General features: G+C 64.0%; 1 protein-coding gene and 1 long non-coding RNA gene across 3 annotated transcripts; both read right to left on the bottom strand.

The window, feature by feature from the left end:
• Positions 1-482: 482 nt before the first annotated feature.
• On the bottom strand, positions 483-8,609 carry LOC118600327. The gene is given in 5 exon segments (XM_036221616.1): positions 483-1,412; positions 7,151-7,414; positions 7,644-7,777; positions 7,779-8,055; positions 8,396-8,609. Coding segments are annotated over 5 exon segments (1,143 nt in total). The 3' UTR covers positions 483-1,158.
• A 1,711-nt stretch (positions 8,610-10,320) lies between these two features.
• Positions 10,321-17,422, bottom strand: LOC107503394. 2 transcript variants are annotated; one of them, XR_004950979.1, is made up of 4 exons: positions 16,007-17,422; positions 15,234-15,821; positions 14,716-14,929; positions 10,321-14,249 (listed from the first exon to the last, which is right to left on the bottom strand). It is a non-coding gene; the product is annotated as an uncharacterized LOC107503394 (long non-coding RNA). The 2 variants fall into 2 exon arrangements; XR_004950980.1 differs by lacking the exon at positions 14,716-14,929.
• Positions 17,423-20,713: the final 3,291 nt, after the last annotated feature.

Raw genomic sequence — 20,713 nt, 5'->3', positions numbered from 1 at the left:
CTCCTGCCCCGGGCCCGTTCTCACCGCTATAACTTTGTCATGCATAGACTGTCCTGTAAACGAAACCGTAGAGTAAGGAACCTTTTCAGACGGGCTCCTCGTGCTCATTGCGATATTGCTGAGTCATTTGGATTGTTCTATGTCCTTTTTTTTTTCGCTGCTGAGTAGTATTCCATCGTGCGTGGGTCCACCACAGTTTGTTCGTCCGTCGACCCGAAGGACATTTCCGTGGCCCCGGCTTGGGCCACCTTGAGCAGAGCTGCCATAACCATAACCATTCGCACCTAAGTTTTGGGTGGACGCACGTTTTCATCTCTCGGTCAGGTGTCCAAGAGTGGGGTCGCTGGGTCCTATGGCAAGTGCACGTCTGGCTTTTAAAGAAACTGCCACACTGGTTCTCAGAGCACCGTTCTGCATCTCCACCCGCAACGTGTGAACGTTTCGATAGCTCCATGCCCCTGCCAGAACTTAGTATTGTAGATTTAAAAAAAAAAACCAATGAGCGCTTCTAATAGGTACGTAGTGGGATCTCATCAGAGTTTTACTATGTGTCTCCTTAATGGTTAATGATGTTGAATGAATTTTACGAGCTCGCTTACTGGCTGCCTCTAACCCCTCTTTGGCAAAGTGACTGCGCACATTTCAGTCTGGCCGTTTTCTTATTACTGAGTTGTGAACGTGCTCTATGTAATTCAGATGTGAGCCCTTCGTTGAATACTCGATTCGCAAATACTTTCTCTCAGTCTGTAGCTTTTCTTTCGATTCTTTTACCAGAGTAATTCTCAGAACAAACGTTTTCACTTTTAATGACGTCCAGTTTATCCATTTTTGGTGGATATGCTTTTAAAGTCATGCCTAATAATGCTCTGCTTAACTCTAAGTCACAAAGAATTTCACTTTTTTTTTTTTTTTTTTTTTTTTTATCTGAAAGTGTTATAACGTCATGCGTTACGCTTAGGTCTGTGATCCACTTTGGGTTAATTTTTGTATGGCGTACGGAATTTTGCCGGAAGCTCACGTTTTTGCGCATGGTGCTCCAGTACCCTTTGTCGAAAAGACCCCTTTCTCCCCCGGCTGCTTTTTTGCACCTTTGCTAAAAATCGCTCGGTCACACGTCACGCGGGTCTGTTTCTGAGGCTGGTCGTCGGTGCCGTCGATCTAAGCCGTCAGTCCGTCGTCGCACGATGTCCAGGGTCCTCTTCCGCCCCTTCGGCGTGGGACACTGTGGCCGAGCCCTGGGCCGCCGTCCTGCGATGCCGTTACCTGGCGTCGGGGGTCGATGACGCACAGGCCCCGTGGCGGGGGCGCCTGTCTCCTCTGCACCCCGCTCTTTCCCGGGGTGGCGTGCCCTGAGCCGACGGGAATGCTCCCGGGGACCTGGGCCTGGCCGGAGGCACGGCGGAGCTGGTGCACTGTCTCGAGAGAAGAAGGATGGTAATGAGAATAGCGGTCCTCAGACAGGAGATTCCAGCCGGCGCCTTTTCGGACTCTCTCCTCCACCTCCTTTCTCTCTCCCTGGTGGTGCCCAAACTGCGCCCCGCAGCGGAAGGGTTCTGGTGTCCCGAGGGGGGGTCTCTGGAGGGAGGGACCCGAGGATGCCACCCAGAAGTATAACATTCCATGGGGTGAACTCTCTTTTTACTGAGACATTCATAACACATAAAAGGAACCCTTTTAAAGCAAACAATCACGTGGCCTTCCCCACACCACGACACTGCGTAACCATTACATCTGTCTCGTTCATCGCCCTAAAAGGGGGACTGCGCCCACCGAACAGGTGTTCCTCACCCTCTCCCGCCCCCGACGGTGGGGTCAACCTTCAGGAAACAAGAGGCGGGAGGGGCCCCTTGGAGCCGCGGTTCCCGCTCAGACACCCGGTGTGTCCCTGCATAGTGACCCCCTTTCCCTGGGCGTCTGGCCTTTCTTCACGCCCCTTCTCCCCGGCCCCCACCACCCGGGGCTTGCGCCTCCCTCGGAAGGGGTCCGTACTGAGGTCCTCCCTCGGGCTCTGCTTTTCAGAGCAGGGCTTCTCGGACTTCGCTGTGAGAGGAGCTCCTCGGGGCCATGTGATTAGGAAGGCAGAGACCGGAGTGAGAGGCAAAGAAGGGCCCTTCTCCGCAGAGCCTTCAAATAGCGTAGGGCCCCGCCAGCCCCTCGATTTGGGGCTGCTGGCCTCTGTAACCAGGAGAAAATACAGCTCCGTCGTTGCAAATTACCTAGTGCATGGCATGTTGTTACAGCAGCCACGGGAAACCAATACACTTCTCGATAAATATTTGTTGGATAAATGGGTGAATAGATGGGTGGATGGAAGGATGATGGATGGATGGATGGTGGGTGGGTGGATGGATGGATGGACGGTGGGTAGATGGATGGATGATAGATGGGTGGATGATGGATGGGTAGTTGGATGGATGGATGGATGGATGGATGGGTGAGTGGGTGGGTGGGCGGATGGATGAACAAATGAATACCATTTACTGTGGTGGGTTGTGACGACCCGCTGGGTTGTCCCCCCACTGAGTTGCTCAAGCCGGGGCTGTGTCTCTCCGCCCAGGGTACCCGGCACGTGGTAGGTCATGACATATGTGTGGAGTGGATGCCGGGGGGGATCTGGGTGTGCAGTGCTGGTGACCAGGGTTCTCACAAAGCCCCGTCTTACCCACCGTGGCCGAAGTCACACCCTGAGCCCAGGGGCGTGGTGGCAGAGGAGTGTGGGAAGCTGCTCGATGTCTGGCACCCACAGCTGCAGGAAGAGCGGAGGCTCCTGGGGGCGGGGTGGGGTGGGGTGGGGGAGGGGTTCTGAGCAGAGACATGGACGGAGCGCCCCGCGAGAGCAGCGTCGCCTTCGCCCAGGAACGGGGCCAGGGCAGCCTCCCCCCCTCCCCCGCCCCGATGCAGACACCGGCAGGGACCCTCCTGGGAACCACTGCGACATTTCGGCCTGTGCCCTGGAGTTCTTCTCGCGACCCCTCTGACCACGCGGAGCCCCGGGCACGCACCGAGAGCCCTGGCAAAGTGCCGTTCTCGGTTTGGGGGCTCTCGTTGTTGCTGTCGTTAATGAAAATCAAAGGTCCGCTAGTCTCGGAAGCAATGGCATCCTCCAAAACACTTCCTCAAAGTCCCTCAGGACCTGGCCCCCCCAGTGAAGTTCTGGAGCTGGAGAACCCAGAAGTCTACCGAGCAGAGGCAACGAACTGAGGTAGACCTGCCTCCTGGATGTGCGAAATCGGGAGGAAATGCCGGGAGGGCCCTGTGGGTCGCAGGCACGTGGCCTGAGGCCCTTTACCGCTTCCACTGCCCTTTCAAAAAGGACGGGCCATGCCCAGCGCTGGCATTAGTCAAACATCTTTTCAAACATTTCGGGTTCAGCAAGACTCCATGGTCTATTTGCCGAGTTATTTTTCGTTTAATTATTAAACCTGGGTGTATTCCAAGGGAAATGCAATCCTCATGTTTGTGATTCATCTCTACTGAATTCATCAGCACGCTTTATGAGCGCTCGCCGGTGTCCGAGCCGCCTTCGGAATCTCTTAACAGGCTTTCCCCGTGCCCCTCCCCGCGGGCCCCTCGCACGCAGGAAGTCGCGTCGTGCCAACATCGATTGAACTCCGGACGCCAGAAGGACTGAGCTCAGCTTGAAATCCGGGACCCTGGGATGCCGAGAGGGTTCTCAGGGTGTCCCCGCATCCTCTGCCCTGCTGTCCTGAGCGCTCTCCACCGTGGAGCGACCACCGGCAGGAAAAATCCAGGCCGTTAGCCGAGCAGTGTCCACACGCCGCACGGAGCGGCTGGTGGGGCCCGAGTGGCGCTGGGCACTGGTCCTGGCAACTCTGTCTGGGAGCTTCGGTCAGGCGGGGCTCGGCGGAACCGTCTTCCCCTCTGAGACGGGGCGTCGCTTCCTTGGGGAGGGGTCTCCAACCTGGGGGGCCGGTGCGCTGAGGGGCACTGTGCCTGCAGACACGTGGGGGCCCCTGGCAGCGGGCAGAGGGTCCCTGTGCTCAGCTGCGGCGTCCTGAGGGGCCTTTGGGCCTTCAGGCCCTGGGGGTCAGCCCCCTGGTCCCTGGACCTCGGCGGTGGCCCTCACGCAGGACGCGGCCACACCCCGGCCTGCAGAAGGAGGCCTTCGGCTGCCTTATTCAGTTCACGTTTCATCAATTTTGAAAACCCGCCAGTTTAAGTTTCTGAATGGCTAAGGCCCTCGTGTGGATTCAGAGTCTGAGCGTGAGCAGTGACTGAAGCCACCGCCCCCGCCCACTCCTGCCCTCCATGAGTCCCCTGGTCCCTGTGTCCCACGAGGCTGTGTGCGCACCCCAGCAGATGCCGTCTCAGAAACCACGTCACGGGGGCCACCTCGCTTTGTTCGCACGGCACTGCCCACCTCGGGGCCTGCGGGCTGGATCTGAGGGCGGGCAGAGGGCGGGGCCGGGCGAGGACGCCACTGGGGTCGGGGCCTCGAGCTGCATGGAGCTGCCCTCCTCCTCCGAGGCCCGTCTGGCCGCCTCGCCTCCCTGGACACGCTGCTCTGAGGCTCCCGTCCCGGGCCCGCTGCCGGGGGTCGGCCGGCCGCGCTGCCATCCCGGGCTGCTGGGTGACGTGAACATTCGGTCACTGGTGTGGCACCGCTCGGTCCCCGCCCAGAGGTCCGGCCGCCCGCCGAGCACACAGGCGGGAGCCCCGATGCGCGGGATCCCCGGCCGTCTCCAGGTCGTTTTCTGCTTCCCAGGCAGAGACTCCGTCCCTGGTAGATGCTCGCTCCCCACGTCCGCTCGTTGCCCTCGTCACGGTGACCTCCGGCTTCATCCGCGGGCGGCGGATGGCGGCTTCTCCCTCCCCGCTAGGCTGGGACGTGCCCCTCGTAGGTTTCCACCCCAGTTTCTTTCTCCCTTCATCCCCGGGCGGACACTCAGGTCGTTTCCATGCCTGGCTGGTGTGAGCCATGCTGACGTGGACTCGGGGCGCAGATACCTCTGTGAGGTACCACTCCGCGTCCTTCGGATGAACACCCAGGAGAGGGGTGGCCGGCCCGGGCGGCAGCTGCGTTTTCGTTTGGTTTGAGGTGCGCCCCCCCCCCCCCGCCCCCCGACGCCGTTTTCCGGAGCGGCCGCACCGGCTCGCAGTCCCCAGGCAGTGGGGGGGGGGGCGCCCGATTCCCCGCGTCCTCTCTCGTCTCTCTGACGACCGCCATTCCAACGGGTGCGAGGTGACACTGCATCACGCCTGGGGACCAGAGGCGCGGTGCGCCCTCCGCGGGTGTCCCCGTCGGCCTGCCGAACGTCCGCCCTGGAAAAGCGTCTGCTCCGGGCCCGGGTCGTCACGACGACGTCAGGCCCGCGCGGAACCTAAAAGAAACCAGGCGTGCGCGCAGGAGCGGGCGGTGGGGGTGGGGACCGGGCGGCTCCGGCCAGCGGGTCCCGCTCGGTCTGGAGAGCCGATGCCGGGAGCCACGGCTGGCGTTGACGGCACCGCACGGAGATGGGAGGTTGGCCGAGAACGATTTCAGGTGCTCCTACCCCGCCCCCAACTCAGGTAACGACGTGGGGAGACTGGGTGACCTGCTTGACCGTGGTCAGCGGTTGGCTCTGAACCTGTAGATCAAAGCACCACGGTCCACACCTTAAATCTACACGACTTCCGTTTTACAGCGGCCCCCACTCCCCACCCCCTGCCCCGTCCTGCAGCCCCCAGCCCGGGCCCCCACCCTCCCACTCTCTGTCTAAAACTATGCTCTAGGGACCTCGAGCCTAGGGTCCCCTGAGGTGGGCACTTCACGGAGTGGAATCACACGGTATCTGTCCCTTTGTGACCGGCATGTTTTACTTAGCAGAATGTCCTCGAGGCTCATCCACATTGGAACCAGAGTCGTTTTTCAAAGAAACTCTACAAGGTCTCCCAGTACCAACAGTCAGGAAGGGAGCTGGGGGGCGGGAGCCCCCTCCCCAGGGAGTCCCTGGGGCACCTTTACAGACCCTCAGGGCTCCAGGAGGGCGCAGGCCGGACCTGGGTCAGTGACTGGAGGAGGGAAGGGGCCGGGCGGGGCGGATGGGGCCTGGAGGGGTGAGCAGTGGCCACCGAGCACCCCCGTGGGTAACCTGAGTGTTCCGATAAGCCTCCAGAATGTGGGGCCGGTGGCCGATACCAGAGTGGCCTGTCCCTCGGGTCAGGTCACCGACAACTTGCATTTGGACGGGGGCCAGGAACGGGTCCGTGGGAATGTGACTGAGTCCCCAAAAGATCCGTCAAAAGGGGGGGCCTTTGTTCACAATGCCGGGAGGGGGCGCGGGGCAGGGCTCCCTGATCTGATGTGTGCACCAGCCAGGATGGACGTGCAAGCCAAGCGCCTGGGGTGGGTGGGCCCAGAGACAGGCCTCCCGTGGCTGCACCCAGGGGCCTCCGCAGGCCACCGGGCTCCTCCACCACCTTCGGCCTCCGGCCCCTGACCCAGACGGTGGCCGGCAGCTGCCACCTCCACCCTGACCATCTCTGAGCCACAGCGGAGGGCGTGGGGAGGGCAGCGAGCCGGCCCCGCTCTCCCTGGCCCCCTGGCTCCTGCTCCTGCAGGAGGAATGGGCGGGGTGGGGGTGGGGGTGGGGCCTGACCAGCCAGAGGGGGCCGTGGTCCCGCCCGCTGCAGCGGCCACCAACAGCGTGGGTCGTAGAGGATCGGGTTTTCGTGGATTTCTAAAAATTAATACAGTTTATTTTCTTCACGGTGGTTTTAGGTTACAGGAAAATTGAGCAGAAAGTTCAGAGGATTCCCATGCACCCCCGACACGGCTTCCTCTATTGTTAATGTTATGCTTTGGTGCCGTCCGTCCGTCCATCCGTCAAAATTCGCAAACCAAGCTGAGACGCCGCGTAACAAAACCCCGCAGTTTCCAGCAGGGGCCCGCCTTGGCGCCGACCGTCCTAGGGGCTCGGACCAGCGCCTGAGGGCGTGCGGCCACCGTAACCCTCTCACGCAGAGGACTTTCGCTGCCCCGAAGGTCCCCTGTGCTCCCCGGCTCATCCCTGCCTCCCCCCGACCCCGACCCCGGGAACCCCTGATCTCTCCCTGTCGCCAGGGTTCTTCCTTCTCCAGAGGGTCACGTGGCCGGCGTCGCGCACCAGGCGGCCACTCGGACCGGCTTCCCCCGCTCGGGGACACGCACCTGCGCCCCCTCCACGTTCCTCTTCCGTGCTGGAGAACATTCCGTGGCTGGCTGGCCCCGGGTCGACGTGTCCGCCCCCTGCGGACGGGCGTCCCGGTGGCCTCCGAGTTGGGGCGATCATGGGGACCGCGGCTCTGAACGTCCGTGAGCGGGTGTGTTGTGTGGACGCAGGTCTCACCAGCTTTGGGTGAACGCCGAGGGGCTCGACTGCCACACCACAGGGCAGGAGCGCGTTCAGTTTTCTAAGAAAGTGCTTTTTAGAACCTAAAAAATGGATGGTGACATTTTTAAATGGGGGCGGGAAAGGACTTCCCCTTTATCCTCTGCCTCCTTCACAAGTCGAACGTGGGAGCTGGGTGCTCGCCGAGGGCCCGGCCACCCCGACAGGAGCAGGCGGGCGTTGCAGAGCTTCTGGGGAGCCCACAGCTCCTTCGGACACCCTCCCCCCACCCCCGCCGCGGCTCTGCCCTGGCGTTCAGGACCAGCCCCACACCCCCTCCCACCTGCCCGGATGCTCACTGGCTCTTCCGATGGGCTCCAACCCCAGCTTTGCCCACACCTTCCCCGGTGGCCTCAGGGACGTACATCAGGCATCGGCCAGACCCCCTCGGCTTGGTTTGGGTCCCCCTGAAAGCCGAGCCTGAGATAAGGATGTGGGGGGGCAGGTAGTTTGTCTCGGAAGTGGTCCCAGGAAGGCCAAGCGAGGGAGGGGTGCCGTGGGGCAGGAGAGAAGAGCCGCAGCCTGAGCCCTCTTTCCCCGGTGACCCCCGGGGAGGGGGGCGCAGAGCACACGCCCCTTTGGCTCCGTTGCCGAAGGCTGTGCAGGCTGGGGCCGGAGTCTTCATCGCTGACCCTGACTTTGCTGGTGGAGAAGGGATGCCCAATGGGGGGGCCTCCCGCCAGCCCTGTTCACACTCCGAGCCCGAGAAACCCCGCCTGGGCCGAGGTGCAGAGAGAGAGGGACCCAGGAGGTGTGTGGGAGGGGGCGGGCGTCCGCCGATGGTCCCGCCCCCTTCTGGGCGGGCCCGAAGCGGCCTATGTCCTCTCCCACGGCCCACCCCAGGGTGTCGGCATCCTCCTCACACCTCATCCCTCTTCCAGAACCTTCTCTGCCAGCTCTGACCTCGGGCCACCGGACTGCTTTTGGTGCCGGGGTCATCTACAGAGCCTGGGCTGTCCCTCATTCCTGAGGACTTTCAGCCCTGGATTCCCCATGGCTTCCTTCCGGTTACTTTAGACCCCCACGGGTGGGCCTGGGCCCCAGACTGGTCACCGCCTCCCTGCGAGCCTTCCCGCCTCGGCCCCGTCCCCCGTCCCCCGGCAGTTTGGGCACCAGCCGGTCCGTCCGCTCTAGCTCCCTGGTGCCCGCGATGCCGCGCCCCTTCCTGCCCCTTTCACCCGCACAGGGCCCCTGCGAGGCCGCGCGAGGCTCGCCGTCGCACTTGAAAGTCGTGGCCATGGACTTGCGAGCGTCTCTGCTGGCCGGCCAGCTGGCCTCACTGTCCACGGGTCCCGTCTCCCCGCCGCCCTCCCCGGCCTCCCTATGTGACCCTTCCGGCGCCTGCCTGGTCCCCGGGTCATCGTGAAGACTCAACGAGAATGCACAGAGCGCAGGGCCCGCACCCGGCAGGTGTGCGGGTGGCACCCCCGCCCTTCCCAGTGCCTCCGCGGGGCTGGCCGCCGTCGCTGGACACTCACGTCGCCTCCAGCCCCTGGGAGGGACTGAGGGCCAGTGTTCCTGGAAGAAATCCGTGCTTACTTATCTGTTTATCTGCCGACCTGGCCACACATCTATTTATTTTCAGCTCCAACGTCGCCTCATTAGGGAGGCCCTGAGAAGGAAAACACAGTGAAATCCATACGGGCCCTTTTCAAGTGGGGAGCCAGCCGCCCGCGGCCTGCGGAGGGACTCTGCTTTCTGATCGCCTTCCAGGGAGCGGGTGCCCTGGGGCTTCTGGGGAGCGTTTCCAGATCCTTCTCCACACCAGGCCAGCCACCTCCGTCTTTCCCCACATCAGGGGCAGGCTGCCCGCGGCTTCAAAGTCACAGCGACACTCTGCAATTGGAAACATGGGCGTTTTGCAAAGTATCAATTTAGTAGCTGGTTGCGCTGGCTGGGCCGCTGGCCGAGCTCCTGCCCGGGCCCGCCACAGGGGCCTGGGGTGCGGGAGGCCGGGGTCCGAACCCCGGATGGGGCGCTAACAAGCCGGGCCGTCCGTGCCCCTCTCTGAGCCGTGGTTTCTTGTTCAGCTGACGGTTTGTGGGGAACCACCCACGAGCCGTCGATGGACTGCAGACCCAAACGGACAGGTCTCGGACTGACAGCACATCCGTCTCGGGGGTCCCCGTCATGCAGGCTCTTACCTTGCAGGAAGGGCCGTGGGTGCAGCTGCACCGAGGCTCTGGCTTCACCCTGCGGCACTCTGCTCCGCCCGCCTCTGCGGTTGGGGCCGTCAGCAGATGGGCTGCCTCCTGGCAACAAAGTAGCTGCAGGAGTTCCAGGCTTTGCCTCTGCCGCCCTCCTTGGAAGACCTGAGCCTGGCTCCGGTTGGGCCGACCTGGGCCGGTCACTGCTGGGCTGGGCCAGGACGATGCCACACACCGATCGGCCGAGTTATTTCTCACCCCCTAAGAAGTCACTCTGGTAAGCGTGTTAAGGTTATTGTGGCTGGCTTAGACCAATCGGAGCCCACTCCGGGATCTTGGAGCGGGGTCTGTCCCACACAGACCACACAGCTGCCGTATAGGGGCAGGCTGAGGATCCGCCTCCGCACTGCCCCCTTTTGCTGAGACCCAAACCTGCCATGGGAGCTGTCCCGCCGTCGGTCTTGGCCGGAGAGTGGGATCCAGGCGCAGCCGATGTCTGCGGCCCAGGTCCAGGCCGAGGCTGTCTGTCTGGCCTCCGTCTGGGACTCCCTGGGACCTGGGCTCCTGACTGGCTCTGAGGTGGCAGCGCCTGCCCCCGACCGTGGCGTGGAGGAAGTCGGAGGAGCAGACGCACGTTTACCGACCTCCCGCTGTGCGCTGACCTCCTCTGCCTGTGTCTCCTCAGAGGCCCTCAGCACAGCCCGGCCAGGTGGCCGTGACGCCCTTTTGCAGGTCCAGGAGCTGAGGCACAGTGAAGCCACTTGCCCTCCGTCCTCAGCGGGCAGGTCGCAGAGAGGTCCTCCCGGACTCCTGGTCGGCAGGCCAGGTTCGTCTCTGACTCCCGAGAGTCAGTGGGTCACAGAGGGTGGGGTTGGAATAGGAATATTCTAGAATCAGGCAACGAATAGGCGAGCCAATTGTGCGTCTCTGACCTTCCCACTGAAAGGACCTGGAAGAGGTGGGGAGAACCCCTCCCCGGCCGCCACGCACATAGCCTGACGTGACGTTCCGTTGGGGGGTGTCCTGGCACTTCGTGGGTTCTCACGGATTCCTCTGGAAAGCTCCAATCAAGACGGCGGACGGCGTATGCGCAGTTGCATTCCTTCTCATGGTGTGAGAAGAAAGATGCCCTTCGGGAAAGGTGGGAAGGAGACAGGAGGGTTTCCATAGAAACAGCCGCCCAAGTATCGGTAGAAGGCTGCTGTGAGGGCAGGGGAGGGGGCGGAACGGGGCCTAGAGGTGGGCGATGGTCCTCCCCATCCCTGTCAGCTCGCTCTGGTCGGGTGCAAGCAGGAGGGATGTTGGCTTATCAATATCGGCGAGGGTGAGTGCGGGGTCCGGGGAGGCAGGGCCCAGGAGGGGGGGGAACATGCCCACCTCCCCGCCCCCCTCCCACGCTGTCATGGGGGCCAGAGTGGGCGGGGACAGGCAGATTTGGCTATAATCACGGCTCAGCAGGCATTTGTGTAACGGGAACACCTGGCCTGGCAAACAGAAAAACTACCACCTGTGGAAATAAAGCTAACAGAGCAAACGGACGAGGATTTTAAATACAGACTCGTGTAGATATTACGACCGCTGGGCGATGCCGGAGGACGCGGAAAAGAGCCAGACAGAGAGCTTGGGGGTTAAACTCCGCCCGTCGAAAAGAAACGCACAGAACGGCGCGCCGCGCGGAGCTGCAGGGGACGTTCGCGGGCTGCAGGCCCAAACCGAAGAACCCTCGGTCCGGAAGGCGAGCACCGAGAGGTGGGAAGCCGGTTTCTTTGACGCAGGGTCACGTTTAATCAGGCTTTCTGAAGAGTTTTAAGCAAGCAGGTTGGCGTCGCGGTTGGGTGTGCCTTCCCGAAAGATGGCCTCGACGCCGTCTGCAGCAAAGGTGGCGTGCTCGTTGCCAGTGGACACAGGGCCGAGCTGCCCACTGCCCTCGGGGTCCGCACGACTGTCACGGCGCCAAGCTCCCGACACCCCTCCTCCTGCTCCCGCCGGCCGGAGCCTGACCAGGTCCCTTTCCTGAGTCCCGCCATCGCATGCCCCGGGCCTCGGCTCTGACGGGAGCGAGCCCGCTGACCCCGGCCAGAGGCCTGTGGGCCTGCAGCTGCCCAGGGGCTGTCCGTCGGAGGAAACGTCCCCAGGCAGGGACACCCAGCAGCGGATGAGTCTCTCTCGTTTCCCCAAATTGAGCGGCCGGCCCGTCTGACAGGGTTCGTGCGGGTGGGTCTGTAGACCCGAGAGCCACGGTGACTGGTTTTCAGGTCACCCAGATCCCAGAGGGCGCGGGCCAAGCAGCGGTCAGCCTGCGACACCCGGGCAAGCCTCGCGCGTGTGCGTGCTGGGAGGAGTCGCCCGAAGTGACCGGGGCGGTGGCTCTGTCTCGAGGCTGTGGCCGCAGCACCCACTGGACCGGGTGCTCCGTGACGGCGGTGCTGAGAGTACCTGACACTCGTCTCGTTTTCCTGTTTTTGTTTATTTTATGAGTCTTGGCGGACTCTGAGCCGGGAGCTAGCATTGCAGAGACATGGGGACAGGCGCTTGCGGATGAACGGGACAGAGGTCGAGGGAGGCACGCCCACCTTCCAGAGGTTTCCAGAGGCTCTGGTGACTTCTGGAAGCCACTTCTCTGTGACTTCCAAGAGGTTCCGTCTGTCCGTCATCTGGTATGTGCATGGAAAGCCCACTGGGTACGTGTCCAGTCCGGAAAGCACGTCTGGGCTTGGGCTCCCGGGGGCCGGGCAGGCTGCCCTGGGCCTGAGGGGGACAGCCTGAGGCACCGTGTAGAAACCCGGCTATTTGGGCTGGGGGAAAGCCAGGGGCGGGCCTGGGGCTGGTGGGCCTCTCTCATGCTTCGTGCAGAAGGGGAGGTGACCAGGGCCGGAGGGAGCTCCAGGGAGCGAGATTTTGGCCAGAGATGGGAAAAGCTTTCCCATAACCTGATGTCCCCGAATGGATGGATGGCAGCCTGCGGCGGTAGTAAGTCTTCCATCTCCAGGGCTATTCAAGCAGAACCTGCTTCTCTGGCTCCTGTCTCTATACGAATTCCTTTGCCTCATCTTTGGGCTGGCTGGCCCCCCGCTGTGTGAGAGGGGGTCACCTCGGGTCTACCCACACTTCCACAAACCATCCCCGAGGCTGGCCAGACCCTTGGGCTGGTTGAGTGCGGCCACCTGGCCTGGCCATGGCTTTGTGAGCAGAGCCCTGGTCCCCAGACAGCCCGCGTGAGGTTCCGAATGATGGCCGTCCAGTCATGGAGGTGAGTGCACAGTGATGTACCCCGCCCCGAGATGAACCCAGCTGAGCCAGCGAGTTCTGTGACCTCCGGGAGGCCTTGCGGGCTGGCCTCAGAGAGCACGAGGCTCCTGTGTCCCTTCCGGGAGATCGAGTGGGTCTGCCAGGGCTGTGACTGGTGCCAACCCGTGGGCTCTCTAAGGGCTGTGGCCGTGACTGCGGCTGTGGCCGTGGCCGTGGCCAGCCTGGGTGTTGAGTGGCCGGCCAGTGCAGTGCAGCTAAACCAGGCTGGAGGGCGTGTGCTGGGTCCAAGCCCTGGATCTCCTCTCTCCGCTCCGCCCCGTTGGCCCGGGAGAGACCTCAGAGACGGAGAGCCTCTGGGGACCTGAACACCTGCTTCATTCACCTGAAGCGTTACCCGAGTTCATCCCGAACCCGCTCCCCTGAAAGATGCACAGTCCAACCTTCCAGGGGTGCCTCGCTGCTCGCAAAGCAGCCCTGGTCCCGCCATCGAGGTCACGTGGCCGCCGCCTCGGTGCGTCTCCTTCATGGCCGGCATTCCCTCTTCCTGTCGTCGGCCCCTGGGGAGCCCACCCTGATCCAGCCTCGATGCCCCTGAACTTGCAGTTTCACAGCTGCAAAGTCCCCGTTTCCAGATGAGGTCACATTCACAGGTTCCGAGCGTCAGGGTGTGAGCATATCTTTTTGGGGACACCCAAAACCAAGATGGCCCAGCTGTTCCCAGCAGAGCTGAGCGGCGAGCCGTCCCGATGCCTGGTCCTGCGACTCTCCGCACTGCTTTCAGCCAAAACTCTGCGCGTCCAGGCATCGGGGGCGGAGCCGAGTGAGCTGGATGCCTCGCGACGCGGGATCTGCTGCGTGCTCGGAGCCGACGTGTGTGGTGGCCGCTGCTCCCCGGTCTCACGTTCTCCTGATTTCGCTGTGGTTAACAAACGCTAATTGGCGTGCCTCTGACCGCACAGAGCTAGTTCTTTGCCGGCCCCGTGATTTTATTCTGAACGGCAGGGCCTTCGACGTGGTTCCGTCCTCTCCCGTGAAACACATGTGTGGCACCCATCTGTGGACCTGCGTCTCCGTCTCCCACTGGGTGTCTCACGGGTGCTTCCGCCGGACTCCCGGTCTTCTTCGGTCTTCCCCCAAAGTGCCCCCCACAGCGGGCGGGGCCTGTCGCTGCCGTTTGCACCGAACCTCGGGCTCTTCCTTTGCTCCTCCTCCTTCACGCACACACCCCGTCTGCCAGCACGTCCCGCGGGCCGCGCCCTCAGACACACTTGTCCCCACCGCCCAGGCGTCCAGCCCCATGTCCACCACCGTCACCGTCCGCCGTCCTCTCTGGCCCCTCCGTCTGGTCACCGCGCAGCAAACAGGCCGTCCCTCCTCGACGCAGGCCTCCAAGGACGTCCCCTCCCGCTCGGAGCAAGCAGCTTCTCCCCACGCGAGTCTCTGATTTCTCCGGGCTCCTCGCTGACGCCAAGCTCGCTGCTCCCTGCAGAAGAGACACACGGATGGGCGACGAGCCCGTGGGAAACGTTCGGGGAAAATTACCAGGGAAAAGGAACCCAGAGCCGCAACCCGACACCACTTCATCGCCACTGGGACGGCGAAAATAGAAGGGACAGATCGCGCCGAGGGCTGGCGGGGGACCGGGGAAGTCGGGACCCTCGCCCGCTGCCGGTGCGCGTGGGAAGCCGCGCGGCCGGTTCCGGAGACAGCTCGGCGGCTCCTCGGGACGCGCGGCGTGGAGTCGCCGTAGGGACCCGCACCCCGGCGCCCGGCGCGTGTCCCGGCCCGCGTGCACACGCGGACTCGTGCGTAGTGGCGCGATAACCAGCAAGCGCGAACCGCCGAACACCCCCCCCCCCCCCCCCCCGCCGACGGACGGGCAAACGGGCTGCTTTCCGCCCACGCGACGGAATATCGCGCAGGCCCCAAGGGGTGAGATGCTGACGCACGCTACGGCCCGGATGAGGGGTGACGCCGAGGGAAGGCGGCCGGCCGCACGAGGCCACGCGCTGTGCGGTTCCGTGTCCATGACGTTTTCGGACCAGGCTCAGCCGCAGAGACAGAAGTGGGGTCGGTGGTGGCCGGGGGCCAGGGGCCGGCGGAGGCGGATGCGGGGCGGCGGCTCACGGGCATGAGGCTTCTTTGGGGGATGATAAAAATGTTCTAAAATTGGATGGTTGGGATGGTTGCACGACTCTGTGAATATGCTGAAAACCACCGAGCTGCACCCTTTAAATGGGCGAATTGTGTGGTATGTGGATTATGTCTCAATAAAGCTATTATTATTTTTTTTTCCAAAAAAATATATATATATGTGTATGAGAAAATAGGGAAAACTCTCTGGGGCCTCTTCCCGCCCCCGGGGGCTCACCTCACCCCTCCTGGGCGCGTGGTCCGCCCGCGCGCGTATGGAGAAGGGCCACAGGAAGTCCCAGACCCTTCCGCCCTGCTCCTGCCCCTCACTCACCCTGAGCGGTCGGGCCAGGGGCCTGCCGAGCTGTCGCGCTATCGAGGGTCCTGTCGTTTTGCTCACAGTAGAAATGGCTCCTCAGGCAGCTGCGCCTGTGACAGGCAGGTGACAGTGGACGCTGGAGCCTCTGGGTAAGGGCTGCTTCTACGGGAAGTGCTAGACGGCAAAGCTGGGCCCTGAGGGCGGGGGACGGCACCTCTCCTGGACACCGGGACCGTCGCCAAGGCAGGTGGTCATGGCGGTGGCCGACCCACGGTGTCCAAGGGAGCGCTCAGTTCGGCTGCTTCGCACGTCCTCCTCTGAGCACTTCTATTTGATGGTGAGCCTTTCTCATTGGCGAAATAAAATCCTCTCTCGAAAATTCCCCAGGATTCTGGTGCTTTCCACACTGGCCAGGGGATTTCAGTGTTGAAACACCCACGATCCCAGTTGCCGGTGGCGACAGCATCGTTTGGGGTAAATAAGCCTTTCCAATAATCCTCACTTCCCCGAGGTCGGGCAGTTAAATTCGGGTGAACACTGGTGCCCTGGGTTTGGCAGACGATGCGCCCAGAGGTCATCGCGTTTGTCCAGGGGAGGCCGCGCCTGAGAGAGAGCAAAAAGCTGCCACCCTCTCCCACCCTCCCGAACCCAACAAATGCCTCTGTGTGGTCACCCACCACCCGCCACCCATCCACGGTCCACCTTCCTTCCACCCCTCCATCCATCCATCCATCCATCCATCCATCCCTCCCTCCCTCCCTCCCTCCCTCCCGTCGCCTGATAGACACCTGTGGAATGTCTGTGTCTGCTGGACGCCGGCCTCTGGGCCAGATCCTGGAGATACCAAGGAGATGACGATTCAGCCCTTGCCCAGGGACGTGGACCCCAGACTTGGGTGAGCAGGAGGGACACCCCACCCTGAGCTGGGGAGGGGTGGAGAGCGGGCGTCGGGGGCTGGAAAGCCTGTCCACAGGTGAGGAAGACTGCCGAAGCGCAGAGAGGGTGTGCGGGAGGTGCTGGGCGAAGTCCTGTCCGGTTGGACCACTGCACAAGGGCAGGGCCAGGTGGGGGGAAGGCAGGCTCAGAGACTGGACACGATGCCGGGGCAGGTCGAGAGGGTCTCGTGCTGTGGACACATGGGGCTCAGAGCTACGGCCACATGCAGACGCACCGTCCAGCCAGGTGGGGCTGTCGTGCACACCGCACGGCCCTCTCTGGGGCTGCTCTGGGCCAGGGCCGGGCTCAGAGTGGAGGTGGCAGTGGGCGGACAGGGTGCCCACTCGGGTTTCCCCTGTGGTCGGGCCTTAAGGCAGCTCCCAGCCCTGCCGGGCTGTGGGCCCCGTCCTTCGTGGCTGCAGAGAGGGTGTCCCCTGAGGGCGGGGCCAATGCCGACTCAACACCCGTGAGCTGCTGGCCGTGGGTCGGTCACTACGCCTCTCTGGGAAGCTGTCACGGCCATCTGCATGGATGACTGAAAGCGCAGGTTCCAAGGTGCAGTGTAAACCTCGGCCGTGACTCTGGGCAAGCGAGCGGCCCGCCGGTCCTCGGCGTCCTGCCCCGTGACGTGGACCAGCACGGCCCCGCGGGGCAGACCGTGGGAGCAGCGTGAGTGATGCCGGGTGTCGTGCTGGCCGCTGCCACGCTGAGCCCGGACTCGGCGGGGGGCGGCTGGGACGGTTCTCCCTGCGACACGGGGGGCTGGCCTCGCCCTGCGCCCATCCCGGGCTGCTCTGGAGATCAGGAGCGTGACTCTGTGGGTCGTGACATGCTCTCTGGTGGAAGGCAGCTTCGGTTCAGCCGGCGGGTCCTCTCCGCCCCCCGTGAGGTGGTCCAGGTGCGGGCGGGGGAGGGAGGGAGCAGGGGCCAGCGGGTGAGCCACGGGCAAGCTCGGAGAAGCCTCCGTATCGGTCGAGGCGTGTGGTCTCTGGCTACTGGCTGGAGCAGCTGTGTCCGGCATCGCGAACCCCAGGGCCCTGCAGCGAGGACAGCCCCAGGCCCAGCAGAGCCCGGACCCTTCGCGCTCCCCCGTGATGCACCCCCTCCGACCCCTCATAACGAAGGAGGGACGTCGTGCATTAAAACGAAGGCCCCCCCTCTGAGGGCCACGCTTGTCCACGCGTCCAGAGAGACGGGGGCTGGCGGGGCCTGGCGTGCGACCTCCTGGGTGCCCGGCAGGGCCGGCCGGGTCCTCGACGCGCGTGAGCTTCCAGGGTTCACTTTCAATGTAAAACAGTTTGGGATTTACAGGAGCGTCGCAGACGCCCCGCCCTGCACCCCGAGGACCCCGCACCCGCCTCCCCACTGCCGACGGCTAACACCGGGGTGGCACATTCGTCCCAATTAATGACCCAGCATGGACATGTCGCGGTCACCTGTCACCTCTCCTCAGGCTCCTCCTGGCTCTGAAGTCTTCTCAGACTTGCCGTGGTCCCGTCTTCGATCGGGCGACTTCGCAGGCCGTTGCTCACTGGGGGTCGTCTGCGGTCACCTCGCGACCGGACGGGGTCCTTCGGGAGAAGGGGACCGCACGGGGGGAGTGCCGTCCTCACACTTCCTATCGATGCGACCGACCACCGTGGTGCTGACCTTGACCGCGTGCCGGGGGCATGCATGAATTTCTCTCTCGCGGTCCCGCGTTGACCAACAAAAAAAAACACGGCTCAGAGACGAGGCGACGGCCGCGGATCGTCGCCCGAGCCGAGCTGGCGTGCCCTCCCGGGGGCGTCCCGGTCCAGGCCCGGCCGTCCCTTCCTCGGTGCCCGTGGGTGCATCTGCACAGCGGCCACTGGGGCCGAGGTCCCAGGCTCTGACGGTGAGGGGTCAGCTGTCCCCGAACAGTTGAAACAGTGCACCTGCGGATCACCTGCTCCACACAGACGGCGTTTGTGGGGAGGTGTGCCTGCCCCTGCCCCCGCCCGCTGCCGGACCGAACCCTGCTCCCCGGAGGCCAGTGCAGCCCGAGCAGTGAGGACATCGCTGTTCCTGGGATGGCCGGGCCGCCGGGTGCTCGCCTGTGAGGGCCCCGCTCGGGGGCTGTGCCCCGCGGCCCGCCCTCCAGTGCGCCCCTGTGGCCGAGGCCAGCCAGACCCCAGGGCGCGCTCTCCCCTTCTCTGGTCGCCTCCGTGAGCAGAGCCCTGGACGCCGGCCTGGGCCTCTCCAGCCGCTGCTCGGCGCGGGGCTGGTGCCGTCTTTGCAGCTGTCTGCTCCGTGGCCGTTGCAGTGGGACCCCGGGGTGGGGCAGGTGGGCGGGCGGGCAGTGGGCAGAGGGAGGAGAGAAAACCCGAACCACCCTACAGACACGCCAGGCCCCCTCTGGCTGGACGGTCCCCGTGGCACGGACGTCGTGGTCCTGGGGTCAGGCGGACCTCACTGGCCGGGTCCGGGCACCGGCCGTGGTCCGAGACCCTCGGCGATGCCTCAGATCCCAGGTTGTCGGGGCTCACCCGGTACCCCCTCCCGCTTGGAGCGAAGGAGGACCAGACAGAGGAAGCGACTCATCGGAGTCTCGAGGCTTCGGAGGGGCCGAGTGGGGACGTGGGGACAGGACCCGGCGCTCCCGCCTCCCGGCCCCGTGCTCGGGCCTCTGCCATGCCCGCAGAGCCTGCGTCCCCGCCTGGGTGGGGGCTGCCGCTCAGACACCTGTCCTGTCACGTGACAGGCTCCGCGCAGAGCCCAGGGGCTCACCGTGGCCGGCGCGCCCACGCCCATCGGCCCAGGTCCCCACCGCGCCGCATGTTGGGGGCCGAATAGTTCTTTGTGGGGGGCTGTCCGACGCCCTGGAGGATGTCTGGCCTCTGCCCACTAGATGCCATTAGCACGGCCCCTTGTCCCCGCGCCCTCACCTGGCTGTGGCAACCAAAGTGTCTCCGGGTGTCTCCACAGGTGGAATGGCTTGTAAACAACAGGTGTTTTTCGCTCGCAGCTCCGGGGGCTGGCGGAGACCCCCTTCCGGGTGGCGGACTGCCCGCTTCTCGCGGTGTCTGCACACGGAGGAGAGAGACGAGCTCTTCCCTCTGGGGCCTCTTTTGTAAGGGCCCCAATCCCATCCCAAAGGCCGCACTTCCCGATGCTGTCACCTCGGGTGTTCGGTTTCCAGGGACGTGGCCCCCCGAACCCTATCAGCTCGTGGCGCATCGTCAGAGCCAGGGGGAGGGGCGGAGCCAAGCGTCTCCACGCCTGGAGTCTGGCGGCCCCCGGCCTCATCGCCTCAGCCTCTCGCTGCCCCAGGTGCTGCTCTGCAGGTCCAGAGAGGTGAAGATGGAGGTGCCATGAAGCCCATGTCCTTTGAGCCGTTCCGAGCCCCCGGGCCCAGCCAGCCCCACCTTCCCAGCCGTGTGCTCACTGCTGGACACTCCGGGGCCCCTGGAGGCCCGTGGGAAGGCGACGTCCCAGGAGAAGTGGGTGTCCTGGCAGCGCGAACTCTGACCGGAGGGATTCACGAAGCATCCAAGTGTCACCTTTGCGGGCGGGAGAAATGCGCAAGGCCCAGCTGGCCCTGAAAATTCCGCAGGAGGCAAGGACAGACTCGCTTCCCAGGGAAGACACCCCTGCGTGGCCTCTGTGTGCGCGCCCGTGTTCACGTGCGTGTGTGCTTGTGTGTGGGCGTGCGTGCGCACACGCATGCAAGAATGCACGTTTATGTGTGTGCACATGCGTGTGTGTGCGTGTCTGCATGTGTGTGCACACACATGTGCACGTCTAGTGGGCGCCATGGGGTCGGGGGCAGGTTCTTCCACCTCCAGGGCTCTGGTGGCCTCCTCCAGCCCCAGGGGTCACGGCGATCCCCAGCGGGTGCAGTCACAGGCCGCGGACTCCTCACAGAAGTGCCGTGGGGGTGGGCGACCTTCCCCATGATGCCGCGGTGGTTCAGCCCTCGGCACTGTCCGCCGCTGGAGTGGGGTGCCCCGGGGCAACGGCACGTCTCCCGGGGCTCTGTAGCGAGTGTAGCCACCCCCATGGTGGTCGCCTCCGCGGCTGGTCTCACTTAGCTGTCGGCAGGCCCGAGGCCCACGGAGTCTCATCGCCGTCTTGCTCCGAGTGGACCAGCTCTCCGAGGGTCCCCGTCGTTCTCCGTGAGGGCGGCTCTCTTGTCAGCCAAGACGACCCCTGTCACTCTGCAGGCTGGACGTGTTTCCAGGGGGCTGTGGCCAGCGCCACCCCCACCACCGCCGCGGAAAGCCCCCTGGGCTTGCCCTGAAAGGCCAGGGCGAGGTCACGGTCGTTCGCGTACGTGGTGGCCGTGAGGCCCTGCCTGCCTGTGCTCTGCAGAAAGGCCCCTTCCGCGGCTCCCTGGCCTGCACGGGGGGACGGGGGGTGGGGGGAGCCTGGCACGGCCGTGGCAGAGGGGAGTGTGGGTGACACAGCCGGATGGCGTCGCCTTGCGGAGAACAATCGGGCCGTGACAATGGGAGGAAGGCGAAGGATCTTGTCCCAGAGCTTCCTGTTTTCGTGGGCGGTCGACGCGGATGGGCTCTGATGACCCTGCCCAGAGGTGG

The sequence above is a fragment of the Rousettus aegyptiacus genome, unplaced genomic scaffold (assembly GCF_014176215.1).
Source record: "Rousettus aegyptiacus isolate mRouAeg1 unplaced genomic scaffold, mRouAeg1.p scaffold_m13_p_5, whole genome shotgun sequence".
In the NCBI taxonomy this organism is placed as follows: Eukaryota; Metazoa; Chordata; class Mammalia; order Chiroptera; family Pteropodidae; genus Rousettus; species Rousettus aegyptiacus.
This window is presented reverse-complemented; position numbering and strand designations above follow the sequence as displayed.